Here is a 16,434-nt window from a genome sequence, read left to right on the forward strand (position 1 = left end):
AGAGCTCGCCATATAATACGATCTTGGGAAGGCGATGGTCCTCCATTCTGGAGACGTGACCCATCCAGCGCAGCTGGATCTTCAGCAGCGTGGACTCGATGCTGTCGACCTCTGCCATCTCGAGTACCTCGACGTTAGGGGTGTGAGCGCTCCAATGGATGTTGAGGATGGAGCGGAGACAACGCTGGTGGAAGCGTTCTAGGAGCCGTAGGTGGTGCCGGTAGAGGACCCATGATTCGGAGCCGAACAGGAGTGTGGGTATGACAACGGCTCTGTATACGCTTATCTTTGTGAGGTTTTTCAGATGGTTGTTTTTCCAGACTCTTTTGTGTAGTCTTCCAAAGGCGCTATTTGCCTTGGCGAGTCTGTTGTCTATCTCATTGTCGATCCTTGCATCTGATGAAATGGTGCAGCCGAGATAGGTAAACTGGTTGACCGTTTTGAGTTTTGTGTGCCCGATGGAGATGTGGGGGGGCTGGTAGTCATGGTGGGGAGCTGGCTGATGGAGGACCTCAGTTAACATCCAAATCCCAAGGGTACTAGATTATTGGAATTTTCCAATAACTTAAGGTAGGTAAACAGATTTATTTAAAGTACTCAACCATGTTTTTTTTAAAAAATGGGTTTGTAACAAGGCAATGAAAAGCTGCTGCTTAATTCATAAAACTGCAGTGATTTAGTTCCAATGAGCATAAGGGAAACACAGGTTGAAACCCAACTGGTGCTGGACCTCAAATTGCCCTAAGCCCTGACATAATCAAGCATACCACCTCCTCCTCCCCCCCACCCAGCTGCCAGTTCACTCTGTACAGCCTGCTGGGAACTGGCAACTTAAATCCTCAGCAAAGTTCTCACTGTAAATTTTGTATTTACTTCCTCCCAGTCAAATTTCCATAAGATTAATTTTTTTAAATTCTGCATTTCAAATTTTGTTAGTACCATTGCCATGATGATTGTTCTCCAAGCCAAAGATCCCAGATTCAACACAATCTAGACCAGAGGGTTTCAACCAGTCTTAATACTATTTTTAAATTAATCCTTTTTCTTCAAGAAGTCTCAAAATTATGCAAAACAACATTAAAATGAGATACAGTTATATAACAGTTTAACTTAAACATTTATCAAGCTGATTCTTGAATATGAAGGAGCATGACTGGAATGGATATAGACAGTTATCAATATGGAACATGCTGCTTCATCCCTTCTACGGGTTTGCTAATGATAGCTACAGAATTTTGCAGGAATTGATTTTGTTGATTCTCTGAGCTCTTCTGCTTCACCATTCATCCGCAGCCATTTTAGCAGTGGCCCAGTCTTCTTCTGGTGGTACAGGCACAGCACTTAAAAGTTCTAAGTTTAACACTTTTTTTGTTGTCCAAATGGGACCCTGATGTTCTTTTTAAATGGGCAAAGAATCTTGGAATAACTTTATCAAAATAAAACTATTGCAAGATTAACAGATTCTTTTTAAGTCATCAGTCGCTGCCTTCGTGATTCTCGTTCTGGAGGAAATTCTTGCTGGTTTAAGTTTTTGTAGCTTTCCTCATCTGAGACTAGAATCAAAATAAGAAACCAATTAGTGTTGGCAGTTTTGATGTATAACTCTGCAGAACTGAGACAGAAATTATGGGGTCAGGTCAGGTTAACTTCATTCTCTTCTTTACCATATAAAATTGCTGTTGCAGATGACGACCATGGTCTGATTGAACCAGGTAAAGATGGTATCATCACTGTTGTCATGGTAAAGGTTCCGTTATTGTCACGTAATACTACATCTAGAATGTAACATACATGAATTTTAAAAGAACTGCAGAGAGTATCCACTTTGTTCAGCGCCCCTCACCGAAACCAACAGCACCTGGTGTTCCTAGGCAGTCTTCCCTCCAAGAACTGACCAGTCCTGTGCCTGCTTGGCTTCAGAGATCAGACAATCCAGACTTTTGGGTGCTGGGAAGTTGATTAATCACTATGCAAGATGTGTGAAGGAAAGTTTTGGGGAGCTATCAGTTTTTTAAAAAAGTGGTCACTATCTGCATTGCACTTCCAAGGGTTGAGGCCAAATCAATAGGGGCATTTAAGACTCAGAATAGGTTTAGATGGGCCGACACAATATTGTAGGCCAAAGGCCTGTACTATGGTATAATCTCATGAAAAATCAACCCTGATCAGTTTTAATATTTGGAAAGATTTTATTTTAATTTAAATATAATAGTCCTGATACAGGAGGGGGAGTTGACGAATCAAGCAATGATCTACCAGGACAATTGGTTTGGGTATTGATTATACATATACATATGCATGTTAGAGTTTGTGAAATGTGTGCAAGATAGTTTTTTACAACAATATGTAGAGGTGCCGACCAGAGAAGGAGCAGTGTTAGATCTACTGTTGGCAAATGGGATGGGTCAAGTGACGGAGGTTAGTGTTGGCGAGCACTTCGGGTCCAGTGATCATAATGCCATCAGCTTCAATGTCATTATGGAAAGAGAGAAATCAGGGCCAAGGATTGAGGTTTTTGATTGGGGAAAAGCTAGATTTGAGGAGATGCGAAAGGACTTGCAGGGTGTGCATTGGGACAATTTGTTTTATGGGCAGGATGTAGTAGAGAGATGGAAGTCTTTTAAAGATCAGATTTTGAGAGTGTAAAAGCTTTATGTTCCTGTTAGGTTAAAAGGAGGGGCAAAAGGTTTGAGAGAGCCGTGGTTTTCAAGGAATATTGGAAACTTGGTTTGAAGAAAAAGGGAGGCGTACATTAGATATAAGAAGCATGGAGTTAAGGAGATGTTTGAAAGATACATTGAATGTAAGAGGAATCTTAAGAGAGGAATTAGGAAAGCTAAAAGAAGGTACGAGAAAACTATGGCAAGCAGGGTGAAAACTAATCCAAAAGAGTTCTACAACTATGTTAATGGTAAGAGGAAAGCTAGAGACAAAATTGGTCCCTTAGAAAATCAGAGCGGAAAACTGTGTGTGGAACCTAGAGAAATGGGGGAGATATTGAACAGTTTCTTTTCTTCGGTATTCACTAAGGAGAAGGATATTGGGAGATGTGAGATAAAAAAAAGCAAATTGGGTAAATATGGGGAATATAGAGATTACAAAAGGTGTAGTTTTAAGGCTTTTGAAGAATATAAAGGTGGATAAGTCTCCGGGACCAGACGGGATCTTCCCCAGGACATTGAGAGAAGTGAAGGAGGAAATAGCAAAGGCTCTGGCGGTAATTTTCCAAATGTCATTAGATATGGGGATAGTGCCGGAGGATTGGCACATTGCGCATGTGGTTCCGTTATTTAAAAAGGGTTCAAGGAGGAAGCCTGGCAACTATCGGCCTGTAAGTTTGACGTCTGTGGTAGGTAAATTAATGGAGAAAATTCTTAGAGATAGTACTTATAAACATCTGGATAGACAGGGTCTGATCAGGAGCACTCAACATGGATTTGTGGGAGGAAGGTCATGTTTGACCAATCTGATTGAATTTTTTGAAGAGGTGACTAGGAATGTGGATGAGGGTAGCGCAGTGGATGTTGTCTATATGGACTTCAGTAAGGCCTTCGATAAGGTACCACATGGAAGGTTAGTTAGGAAGGTGCAGTCTTTAGGTATAAATTTTAAGATAGTCAAATGGATTGAACATTGGCTGAAAGGGAGAGGCCAAAGAGTGGTAGTGGATAATTGTCTGTCAGGTTGGAGGCCGGTGACCAGTGGTGTGCCTCAAGGATCTGTATTGGGCCCATTGTTGTTCATTATATACATTAATGATCTAGATGATGGGGTGGTGAATTGAATTAGTAAATATGCAGACGATACTAAGATAAGTGGAATAGTGGATAATGAAGAAGGTTTTCAAGGATTGCAGAGGGATTTGGGCTGCTTAGAAAAGTGGGCTGAAAAATGGCAGATGGAATTTAATGCTGATAAGTGTGAGGTGCTTCATTTTGGTAAGAAGAATCAGAATAGGACATACGTGGTAAATGGGAGAGCATTGAGGAATACAGAAGAGCAGAAAGATTTAGGAGTAACGGTACATCGTTCCCTGAAGGTAGAAACTCACGTGAATAGGGTGGTGAAGAAGGCTTTTAGTATGCTGGCCTTTATCAATCATTGCATGGAATATAGGAGTTGGGAGGTGATGTTGAGATTGTATAAGATGTTGATGCGGCCTAATTTGGAGTTCTGTGTGCAGTTCTGGTCGCCTAATATAGGGAGGATATAAACAGAGTGGAGAGAGTGCAGAGAAGGTTTACCAGAATGTTACCTGGGTTTAAGCATCTAGAGTATAGGGAGAGATTGGACAGATTAGGTCTTTATTCTTTGGAGCGTAGAAGGTTGAGAGGGGATTTGATAGAAGTATTTAAGATTATGAAAGGGATAGACAGAGTGGATGGGATAGACTATTTCCGTTAAGAGGAGGAAAGATTAAAACAAGAGTTAAGAATTAAGGGGCAGAGGTTTAGAGGTAACATGAGGGGGAACTTCTTTACTCAGAGAGTGGTAGCCGTGTGGAATGATCTTCCGGGAGAAATAGTGGCGGCGGAGTCAGTTGTATTATTTAAGAAAAGGTTGGACAGGTATATGGATGAGAAGAAGATGGAGGGTTATGGGCATTGTGCAGGGAGGTGGGACTAGAAAGGGGTGTTTGGTTCGGTGTGGACTAGAAGGGCCTAATGGCCTGTTTCCGTGCTGTAATTGTTATGTTAAAATTAGGGCAGCACAGTGAGCACAATGCTGTTACAGCACCAGGGTTTGAATCCAGTGGTATCTAAGGAGTTTTTACGTACTCCTCCCACCCTTCAAAAAGTTAATTGGGTAGCACAATGCCAAAAGGACCTGTTACCGTTCTGTATGTCTAAATTTAATAAAATTCTTACTGGCTGCAGATGAACAAGTATTTTGAAAAGGGAAAAATAAGTATACATATTAAAAAAGATAATAATTCTGTAGTATTACAAAACTACAGTCTTTTGTGGTGTCAGGGCAGTCCATAATTAGAATAACAAGGGGAAGAAGAGATCTCATTGAAAGATTAAAATTACGAGGGTTTGACAGTATTCAGAGGATGTTGCCCCTACTGTGGAATAGAGAAGATGTAGTGAGTCAAGAAGTTTCTTATTTGGAGGTAATTAATCCTTGGGGGTCTAGCCAGTGAGCTGTGGAGCATCAATCATGATCTTGTTGAATGAAACATGAAAGTCTGCAGACACTGTGATTGTAATAAAAACACACCAAAATGCTAGAGGAACTCAGCATCCATAAAAAGTAAAAGATATATAGTCAATGTTTCAGGCCTGAGCTCTTCAAGGAATAAGCAGAAAATCTCAGAATTCAGATGATGCCAGCTGGGGGAGGAATCCAGACCAATAAAAGGTGTTAATTGGATATGATAAGGCAGAGGTAAGAATTTATCAGGGAATGGAGAGACAGAGCTGGGGTGGGGGGTTAAATGAAAGCCAGAGAAGTCACTATTAATGCCATCCAGTTGTTCCTCCAATTTGCAGTTGGTCTTGATCTGGCAGTACATGAGAAGGGAAGGGAATGGGATGGGGAATTGAAATGGGTAGCCACTGGGAGATACCACACTATTGTGGCAGATATAGCCAAGGTGCTGAACAAAGCGATCTAGTCTCTCTGATGTAGAGGAGACTACATCAGGAGCACGGGATGCAGTAGATAATCCCTGCAGATTCACAAGTGAAATTTTGCCTCACTTGGAAGGACTGTTTGGGACCCCAAATGGTGGTGAGGACACAAGTGGAGCATCTCATGCAGTCACAGGTCCCAAGGGGACAATTGGTGGGGAGGAAGTTAGAGGGAGGAGACCTTGCAGAAGGCAGAGAGGGGAATAGGTGTCTAGTGGTGGAGGACATGTTTGACGTGGAGGCTTGTGGGGTGGTAGGCGAGGACAAGGAATCCTGTCCTTGTTGGGAGCGGAGGGGTCCAGGGCAGATGTGTGGGAAACAGAGGATATGCGGATGAGCGCCAAGTTGATGCTGGTAGAGGGAAAGCCACGTTGTTTGAAGGAAGAGGACATCTGTGATCTATCATGGAAGTCCTCGTCGCAGATGCGCTAGGGGAATTGAGAGAATGGAATCCTTACAGCGGTATAGTCAAGTTGGCGAGTGTCTCCCACGATGGAGAGCAAATAGTCTACTCCTATTTACATCTCTAAATGACCATTGTGTGCTCAGTTTTGTGCATTAGAACAAAATGAGACTGATTTAAGTACAACCTTGAACCTATCAGCAGCAGAGGACCACATGTTGAAGGATCAATTATTCTGGATTTTCTGAAAGAAAATATTTGCTTAACCCACACTCATTCATAATGGGCTGGGGGAGAGAATTTACTGCAATGAATCTGGTTCCTGCATAGGAAACAAATTCTCTTTGTGAGGTGCATATGGAGGCTTCTTCCCCCCTTAAATAAAATCGAAGCACTTGCCTTGTTAATTCCACTTTGCAAAGTAGGTGACATCCCTAATAAAAGAGTGAATGATTTCCCTACTCCAGGTACACGAGCCACATCACCATTCTTTTTAAAGTTACTTACCAATTTCCATCTTATTAGCTTGATCCATTCATCAGCTTCAATCCCTGTCTTTGTACACATGTAATATGTTCTTTCAGGAAATACTAAACTGTGAAGAGAATTTTCCAGTCTTTACTCAGTAAATGTACAGAGCTATTTGGCTCATGCAAACTCCCGATAGCTCAGCCCCATTCACCCTGACTTGTTCACTCTCATATTCCCATCATTAATCCCTTTGCTTTTTTTTGCCACGAACCTACAACGGGATCATTCATAGCAGCCAATTAATCGGAACATACAAGATTGGTTCAGACTGGAACCAGGTATGTAGAGCTGAGAGGTAATAATTGAAAATTTTAAGCAAAATTGTGATGATCATTATCAAACATGATGGTTTATAACCTGCTTTTTAACAAAAACATTTAATATATCATGTCACTTCAGTGTACAAAACGGTGCTATCAAGCTATTTAAAATCAACTTAAGTTTCTCATCTATACACCATTGTACATGCAATGATCACATCTATCAGTGGTGTACAGAAATTTGGGTGGATTGGACACACACTTCAATCCATGTAACCATATAACAATTACAGAACGGAAACAGGCCATCTCGGACCTTCTAGTCCACTCCGAACCAAGTACTCTCCTCTAGTCCCACCTATCTGCATCTTCCCATAACCCTCTATTCCCCTCCCATCCATATTCTTATCCAATTTTTCCTTAAATGAATAAATGGACCCTCCCACCACTACTTCTCCTGGAAGTTCATTCCATACAGCCATTGACTAGTGTCCAGCCAGCTTCATATGGAAACATGGAATTACTTGCATGCCATGACATCATTTTCTTAAAAGTCACACTGTTGCAGGTCAGAGACAGTGAATTTAGTTTCATTTCTTACCAGAAACAATTAATCCTCTCTTGTGAGTAGTCAAATTGTACCCCAGTGCATTCAGTTAAATCCAGTGTTTTGATTGGTTCTGTAGACTGTAGAATGTAGAGTTTTTTTTTAATTGCTTATTGAGACAGCATACAAAATTCTTTGGGGTAAAAAAAAACACATGATGTGGTCTGTTCCTCTGCTAGGAACAACATTGCACACACTCCCACAACCTACAGTGTGGTGGCCAGAACCCTACACACAAATGGAATGAGGTTGGGGGATGTTGCTGGCCAGTATATCCTGCTGGCCAACAACAGCTGGCTCAAGGCAAGGTCAGACTGGCCTCCAGCACAGCATGGTCAGCAATCAGCAGGAGTCACATCTCAACAAAGTTTACTTGGGCAAAGCACTGGAGGACAGTCACATGCACTGGATCAGTGGTAAGCTATGCCAGCAGCAGGGGGGGCCTTTCAATCATTAATAAAGCTGATCAGATGGAGACTGAAAATTCTTACCATTTTGTCCTTGAAATACTTCAGTTCGTTCCTATGTAAAATAAACCACCTGGTTTTCCAGTTCTGCAAATAAGAAAATATCAATTCAGAGATATGGAATTTAAAAATTAAAAATAAGCATCTGTCAAGAGAAAAAAAAGTCATTGTCTCAGGACCATCACTTTCATCTCCAGTTTCTCCGATTTAATAGATCTTTTGCCTTTCAATGTCATTGATCTGAAACACAACTCTCTTTGCCTCCACAGCTGCTGCCTGACCTTTGAGAACTTCTAGCATTTTCTGATTTGGGGGCAAAAAGATTTAACATCAACAATTTTGTGCTTTTCAATTGGCCTGCAAGACTCACAATTTCCTAACCAGAGCTGCCTGAAAAGATCCGATTAATCTCTCTGAAGGCAAGATTAGTCCTTTATTGTATTTATTCACAGGACTTGAGTGTCAACAAGGATGTGAAACTGTTCAGCTGGTGATCATCTGACAGCTTCTTGAATTATTCCAATTTATGAGATTCAATACAATTGATTGTTAACTTGAAATAGTTGACCAAACTAATTATCCACTGGGGTTTTGATGCATTTTAACTATTACTTTCCAGATTAATTTAATTAAATTAGGACTTTGAATTAACAAGTAAAGACACAAAGGCATATCACTGCAAGTATTGGAAATCTGAAAACAACAAATGCTTCGAATATTCAGCAGTCCATTCAGTTCTTCTAGAAAACAGCCATTGTTTCAGGTCACTGAGTTTTTTTTTCACACCATAAATCACATTAACCATGATACACACTTTTTCCTTTTCACACATATACAGTGCCATTTTCTCCCTCCCACCCTCCCTACCTCCCCCCTCCCGTCCATTTAAAGTACAAAATCTAGGATACATTAAACCAGTCACAGGTCACTGAGCTTTCTGATGAAAACCTCAACAATCCTGAAATGCTAGTTAAGCTAGAAAGTCTGCAGATGCTTGGTTCAAGTGGACAACACAAAAGTGTTGGAGAAACTCAGCAGGTCACTCAGCATCCAAAGGAATAAAAGGCAGTCAACATATTAGGCCTGACTCCTCTGTCAGGATTCCTGAGGATGTGCTCAGGCCTAAAACGACGCCTGCCTTTTACATCCTATGGATGTTGTGCGACTTGCCCATTTTCTCCAGCACTTGTGAATATACCCGAAATGTTAACTGTATTTCTCCATATACTACTTTACCTGTTTGCAGCATTTTCTTTTTTTCTGATTGTATTAAGAAGAGGTTTCTTGATTATTAATCTACTTACATAATTGTCAAGTGTAACAGCACAATACATCTACAGCTAGAGTCAGTGTTCTAGCATTGAGAAGTAACCTCCAAGACCGGAAGGGGAAAAAATGGCTGTATCCACAGGCAACCAAATGTCCTGACTCAAGCATGGTGCTTGGTCTCCAGGTGCACCAGAACTGCAAACTGTGAGGTGGATAATTTGGTCTGTCAACTTTGGGTTGGCTTTCTACATGGAATTTTTTTTTTGTTCATTCTAGGAGTGTGGGCTTCACAGACAGAGCTAGTATTTAATTGCCTGTGCCTAATAGCCTTGAGAAGGTGGAAGCAAACTTAAACCACTGCAGCTTGATAGATATACTTCCCCTATGGGTTGACTTGCCTGGATAGCAGGCAAAGCTTTTCACTGTATCTAGGTACATGTAACAATAAACAATTCAATGATCCTTCCCTATTATCACCAGTTTCTCCCTGTTACATCCTACATGGATCCCCAGCACGATTTGCATGACATCCTAGTTCCTCCTCAATCACCCCAAATCTATGCCTCCAGTTCTTTTCTTACTTCACATTCCTGTACCTACCATAACTTTCATTTTTTTTTTCAAGGATCCAATAGTTTTCTCCAATAACTTTAACCTTGGACATAGTTTTACTTAACTTTCGTTTAAGGAACTTGAAATAATTAACTTCACTAACCCCACTGGAATGCAGGTTGTAGTTAAATATTGAAAATATAACCAGCATCTTGCCTAGATGGTTGGTGTAGTGGTTAGTGCAACTCCTTTACAGCACCAACGATCGGGACTGGACCTGGGTTTGAATCCTGCACTGAGGAATTTGTACATTCTCCCTATGTCTGCGTGGGCTTTCTCCAGAGGCTCTGGTTTCCTCCCACCCTTCAAAAATGTGTAGGTTAATGGGCTGTAAATTGGGCGGCACGGACTCGTGGGGCCGAATTGACCTGACATAGTGCTGTATGTCAGATTTTAAAAAGTTTCTCAAATCAGTTTAATTTTGGATTATTAATCATCTGAAACAATGCAGTGGAGCTCAGTCCAGTATTCATTACACCAACCCCCCACTCCCAGCAACTCTCCTACACTTCCCGATGATATTGAAAAGCAGCCAACATATTAAAAGGCTCAATCCATTCTGGCCACCCCCTCTCCTATCAGGAAAAAGATTTAAAAATGTGAAATCATGCACCACCAGATGCAAAGGCAGTTTCTTACCCGCTTCTAATCGGATGACTGAATGAAACTTGTTCTAATAAAATAACATTTCCCTTGCTCCATTCAGACCTCTCCCTCAAACCCTGCTGAGAACGGTTTCATTCTACTGCTTGGGTTTGGATAGAGGTGCCAGATAGCACACAAATAAAACCTTTTAACTGCACCTCATCACACGTGACAATAAGTGTGAACTTGAACTTCTAATGTTTAATCTTCGAGCAGTTTCTGTAGATGAGGGAATTTTCAATTCAATATAGGTGAAGTGATACATCAGCAAAGCAGGTGGTGAACTGTTCTTGCTCGAGCCAGCTCATCTCAGGTCCTTGAAGCCACAATTTTCTCTTTACATTTATCCAGATCTCTTCTGAATACATGTTATTGAATTTTTTTTTGCAGTGAGGGTTTTCATGCTTTTACTCAGTCTCGGTAAAGAATCTTGCTCAAATGTACACTTCAAGGAACTACTTCATAATGGGTGCAACTTTCTATCATTGAAGTGAAAGCTTACAGAGCAGTAATTAAATTACTAAATGTAGTCCCCAGCAACTTTGCAAATAAGCTTTGTTCAAATCTAATTGATTTAGAGGTCAATGGTCAAATCCTGCTATGGCAACTCTGGAAATTCAATTTAGTTAATTTTGAAAAACAACATCTCACTAACTTGTGTTATTTTTGTTCTTGTCAATATTAATCTGCTGTCCTTACCAATGTGGTTGAAGATTATTCAGCAAACCAGGGAGTTCTAGAAATGTAGACCTTGCCACCAACACCCAGATCAGGAAAGATGAACAAGCACAATTCCTGGCATTTCATCACTCTTGCTTTGAAAGAGCAATAGAATGTAGCCCCCAGCAACTCTGCAAATAAGTTTTAGTCAAACCCATTGCCTTGTGAGGATTTGCCTTGCAAAGATTTTTCAGACTGTTTCTTGGGATGGCAGGACTAATGGATGAAGAAACACTGGATAGACATGGATTATATTCACAGGAATTTGGAAGAATGAGAGGGGATCTCATGGTGACAGACACAATTGTGACAGACTGGACAGGTTAGATGCAAAAAGAATGTTCCCAATGTTGGGGAAGTCCAAAACAAGTGTCACATTCCAAGGAGAAGTGGGCAACCATTTTGGGCTGAGATGAAGAGAAACTTCTTCCCTTAGAAAGTTGTTGAGGCCAGTTCATTACATATTCTAAAGGGAGTTGGATGTAGCTCCTATAGCTAAAGGGATTAATGGGAATGGAGAGAGGAATAGGGTACTGAAGGCACATGATCAGTTATGATTGCATTGAAAGATGATGCCTTCTCTTGTTCCAATTTTTTTTTTAAATTTTTTATTTTTCACACCATAAACCATATTGATCAAGATACATACATTTTCTTTTTCAAATATATAGTGTCATTTTCTTCCCCCTTTCCCTCCCACTTATTTAAAGTTCAGAATCTAAAATACATTAAACCCGTTAAACAATGTTGTCACTCAATAAAAATAAACAAGAAATTCCACTGAGTCAGTTCTTTTCATTATCTTCTTCTGTCATTTTAGGTGGTGGAAGTCCACGGTAGGTTTTCTCTATTGTGTTTCATGTATGGCTCCCATATTTGTTCAAATATTGTAATGTTATTTCTTAAATTGTATGTTATTTTTTCTAATGGAATACATTTATTCATTTATATACCATTGTTGTATTCTCAAATTATCTTCTAATTTCCAGGTTGACATAATACATTTTTTTGCTACAGCTAGGGCTATCCTAACAAATCTTTTTTGTGCTCCATCCAAATCAAGTCCAAATTCTTTGTTTATAATATTACTTAGGAGGAAGATCTCTGGGTTTTTTGGTATATTGCTTTTTGTGATTTTATTTAGTATCTGGTTTAGATCTTCCCAAAATTTTTTCACTTTCTCACATGTCCAGATTGCATGAATTGTTGTTCCCGTTTCCTTTTTACAGCGAAAACATCTGTCTGATACTGTTGGGTCCCATTTATTTAACTTTTGAGGTGTGATGTATAGCCTGTGTATCCAGTTATATTGTATCATGCGTAACCTCGTGTTCATTGTATTTTTCATAGTTCCGGAGCATAGCTCCTCCCATGTTTCATACTTTATCTTTATGTTTAGATCTTGTTCCCATATTTGTTTGGTTCTACCATTTGTTTCCTCGTTTTCCTTTTCTTGTAGTTTAATATACATGTTTGTTATAAATTTTTTGATTATCATTGTGTCTGTAATCACATATTCAAAATTACTTCCTTCTGGTAACTCTTGTTCCAATTTTCTATGATCTTATGACAGTAACTTTCACTGTGTGCTCCAGATCACACAAGCATGCGTGATTTCCCTTCGTTCTACAAAGGATTTTACTCAATGACAAGTTGTCCGTTTACCAGTGATCACACCATTTTTTTCCTGTAGACAATCACTACAATGGATTCAAACTCCCTTGATCTTTGCTGCAAGGAGAACAGCTTCAGTCCCAAGACAACTAAAGCCCCTCATCCCTGGTAAATATTCTCTGTAGCCTTGCTCGTGAATCATAGAGGCATAGAAGACTACAGCACTAACTTGAGTAAATGCCACTTAAGTATAACAGGTGGGATAGGCAAGGTAGGCCCAAGGACCTGTATCTGCCCAAGGACCTGTATGTGCTACATACCTAAGCTTTAATATTCTTCGTAAAGCATGTCACCAACATGTAATTGTGCATCAAATCAGTGGCACATCTCACCTTAACTCTGCCTCCTTGTTTTGTTAGATAGCCTTCTTTGGTTCCCAGCTGAAAATTAGAAAGATTTTTCAAATTATTTTTTGATACAAATTAGACCAGTTCTCTACAAGCTGGTGAAAGTAAACAGAATAGTTAAATTCATTTTCCATTGATAACAAGATAAATCAATAAATAACCAAAAAATCTTCAAAATTTAAAGTTCAGATTCATTGTCAGAATACATAAATTACAGCATAACCCTGAAATTCTTTTTCCTGGAGGCCAGGCAGAATTTCTAATTACCAGTAACTGTAAACTGTACTCAAATAAAGAAATGTAAACAAATTGACTGCGAATACCAAAATACAAATATTCAGTAATAAATAATGAGTGAAGTAAGAGTCTCTAAATGAATCTGTTGCTCAAGAGTCTGATGGTTGAGGGCTAGCAACTCATCCTGAACCTGGAGGAATGAGTTCTGTGGCCCCTAGACCTCCTACCTGCTGGCAGCAGTGAGAACAGAGCGTGTCCTGGGTAATGTGGATCTCTTTCAGCAACATTTCATGCAGGTGTTATTGATGCTGGGGAGTATTTGCCTGTGATGGACTTTTTGTAGGGTTTTTCGTTCAGAGATATTGGTGCCCTCCTACCAGACTATGATGCAGCCAGCCAGCACACTTTCCACTACATATCTGTAGAAGTTTGCCATGGTTTTCAATGTCATACCAAATCTCCACATACTCCTGAGGAAGTAGAGGCACTGACATGCTTTCTTCACACTGGCATTAATATGATGGGTCCAGGACAGGTTCTTTGAGATAGTGACCCCCAGGAATTTAAAGTTGCTCACCCTCTCCATATCCGATTCCCCCAATCATTACTAGATTGTATACCTCTGGTTTTCCTTTCCTGAAGGCTACAGTCCTTGGTCTTGGTGACATCGAGTTGTTAGTACATCATTCAGCCAAGTTTTCAATTTCCCTCCTGTATGCTGATTTATCGCCCCTTTTTATAAACCCCATGCTGTGGTATCAGCAAATTTGTAAATGGTGTTGTCATATCAAGCTACAGTTATAGGTGTAAAGTGAGTAGTTCAGGGGGCCAAGTATGCATCCCTGTGGTGCTCCAGTGCAGATGCAGATGGTGGAGAGGTTCTCCCCAATCTGCACTGACTGGGACCTGGAGTGAGGAAATCCAGGATCCATTTACACAGTGGAGTATTGAGGTCCAGGTCTTGCAGCTTGTTGATCAGTTTTAAGGGGATAATGTTGTTGAATGCCGAACTAGTCAATGAAGGGCATCCAGAAGTGTGCATCTTTGCTGTCCAGGCTTTCCAGAGTTTTGGTTGAGCAAGTGAGATGGCACCTGATGCTACAGTAGGCAAATTGGAACAGATCCATGCCACCACTCAGACAGGAACTGATATGCTCCAACGTACATGTGAGTAAACTGGTCGATAGTCATCCCCGAGTAATTAAGAAAATCCCTGGGAAATCACCATCTCTAAGGACCTTTCCTGGACCCTTTCTCCTTCCTGTTTTTTGCTTCTACCTTGAAGGGCTCAGGCCTGAAACGTCGGTAATATATCTATCTCCTATGGACGCTGCGAGACGGGTTGAATTCCTCTGACATTTGTGATTTGACTACAATCATAGGGTCTCTAGACTTTAATATTTCACTGAACTCAATCTTGGCTCATCTAAAGATTTTCACATTATTTATTAATGAATATTTATTTTCTATATTGCAGTTTGTTTACATTCTCTCTTTTGCATCTTTTCTTGAGTACAATCTTTTACACGATTGACAAGTAGAAGTTCTGCTTGGCCTGCAGGGAAAAGATCTGAGGTTTATATGTGATGTCATCTACATACAATGTATGTTTATTGTACTCTGACAATAAACCTGAACTTTGAACAAGCATGCCATATACCCTCCTTACCACCCTGTCTACTCGTGTTGTCACTTTCAGGGACCTACTCTACAAGATTCCTCTGCACATCAATGCTCCTGCCATTAACCGCCTACTTTCCTCTTCCATTTGACCTCCGAAAGTGCAAACCCTTACACTTGTCCAGATTAAATTGAATCTGCTATTTCTCCTTCATTCTGTCAGATGTAACAGCAAGGATATCCCAGTGATCAGCCACTTTAATTCCACAGACCATTGCCACTCTGACATACACTGTCAAATTAAAGCCACCTGCAAATTGGAGGAACATTTTGTATTCCATCTCAGAAGTCTCCATCCAGGCAGCATCCATATTGACTTCTCCACTCTCCATTACCCCTTCCCCCAGTCCCTCTTTTCCTACTCCTATCCCTCTGTCTCCTTTACTTCAGCTCCCCACCCCTTTACCTTCCTTCGATCACAGCTACCCTCTGTCCCATTACTTCTCAGCTTCTTTCTCTTTGACACACTCATCTGTATCCACTTATTACCTCTTACCTGTTAGCCTGTGTTTCTCCCTCTATCTTTTTATTCAGGGATCTACTAGGCATCAGGTTTTACTGATCCCTGACAAAGGGATCAAGCCCAAAATGTTGGTTACTCTTTTACTTCCTATGAATGCCAAGTAATCTGTGGAGTTTCTCCAGCTCTTTTGTGTATTGCATTGCATCTAAGAATTTTCTTAACTGCCATTTCTCCAAGCTGCTGTTTCCTTTAACAATCTTCATGATCCATAACCCTACTAATCTTGTCATCTGCATATATTTGCATTTAAGAAGCTTTTCACGTTATGTAATCAAATTAGAGGTAAACAAGACTGTTGGAAAACTGGAGGACCACTCAAAGCATTGGTGGAAGGTGATAGTTGATGATTTAAAGCCAAAAACCCTTCAGCAACCGACTTCTTTGAATCAAATTCAGCTCGAGTTTCTGACCAAGTCAGAATCAAGTAACCTAGCAAAGAAGTTGCACTTACCGAGGGAGCATTGGAAACTAGGTCATTCTCTGTACGTCCTGTCTGCATGGCTGTGTGAACCCGCACAGATTCGTAAATGGAAGGCTCGTCCACTTGCCGAGGATATGGACTTTTAAGTACAAGAAGCGTCCCTTCAGCAAATACATTTAATAAAAACTTTTTTTTAAAAATGTGAAAATAATGGATCAACAGTCAACTTGATTGCATCAGGAGCAAAAGTGCTCATTCGTTCCCACGCCTTTTTGTACTTAAGCTAAGTTTTTAATTTTCTAAGAAGTCTTGGGAGATGTGGAATGCTGTCCAATACTCTGTCGAACTTCACCGTAGAAAGTTTACTGAGTGGTTGCATCAGACAGAGTCTGGTTTGGAAAC

The 16,434-nt window shown here is 40.4% G+C and overlaps 1 protein-coding gene across 2 annotated transcripts in view; it reads right to left on the minus strand.

Moving 5' to 3' along the window:
• Positions 1-570: 570 nt before the first annotated feature.
• Positions 571-16,434, minus strand: part of dapp1 (dual adaptor of phosphotyrosine and 3-phosphoinositides) — a 73,946-nt gene continuing 58,082 nt past the window's right edge. Inside the window, exons 4-10 of one of the 2 annotated variants that reach the window (XR_011353870.1) lie at positions 16,063-16,193; positions 13,157-13,204; positions 7,929-7,991; positions 7,432-7,517; positions 6,547-6,634; positions 1,665-1,775; positions 571-1,553 (exon numbers count right to left, since the gene is read on the minus strand). Coding sequence is in view for 1 of the 2 variants with exons in the window: in XM_069925613.1 (XP_069781714.1) it covers positions 1,524-1,553; positions 6,547-6,634; positions 7,432-7,517; positions 7,929-7,991; positions 13,157-13,204; positions 16,063-16,193 (446 nt within the window). In the remaining variant the exon portion in view is untranslated. The remainder of the gene's footprint in view (positions 1,554-1,664; positions 1,776-6,546; positions 6,635-7,431; positions 7,518-7,928; positions 7,992-13,156; positions 13,205-16,062; positions 16,194-16,434) is intronic. The other variant, XM_069925613.1, reaches the window with a different exon arrangement.

This window comes from Narcine bancroftii, chromosome 3 (assembly GCF_036971445.1).
Source record: "Narcine bancroftii isolate sNarBan1 chromosome 3, sNarBan1.hap1, whole genome shotgun sequence".
Taxonomy (NCBI): Eukaryota; Metazoa; Chordata; class Chondrichthyes; order Torpediniformes; family Narcinidae; genus Narcine; species Narcine bancroftii.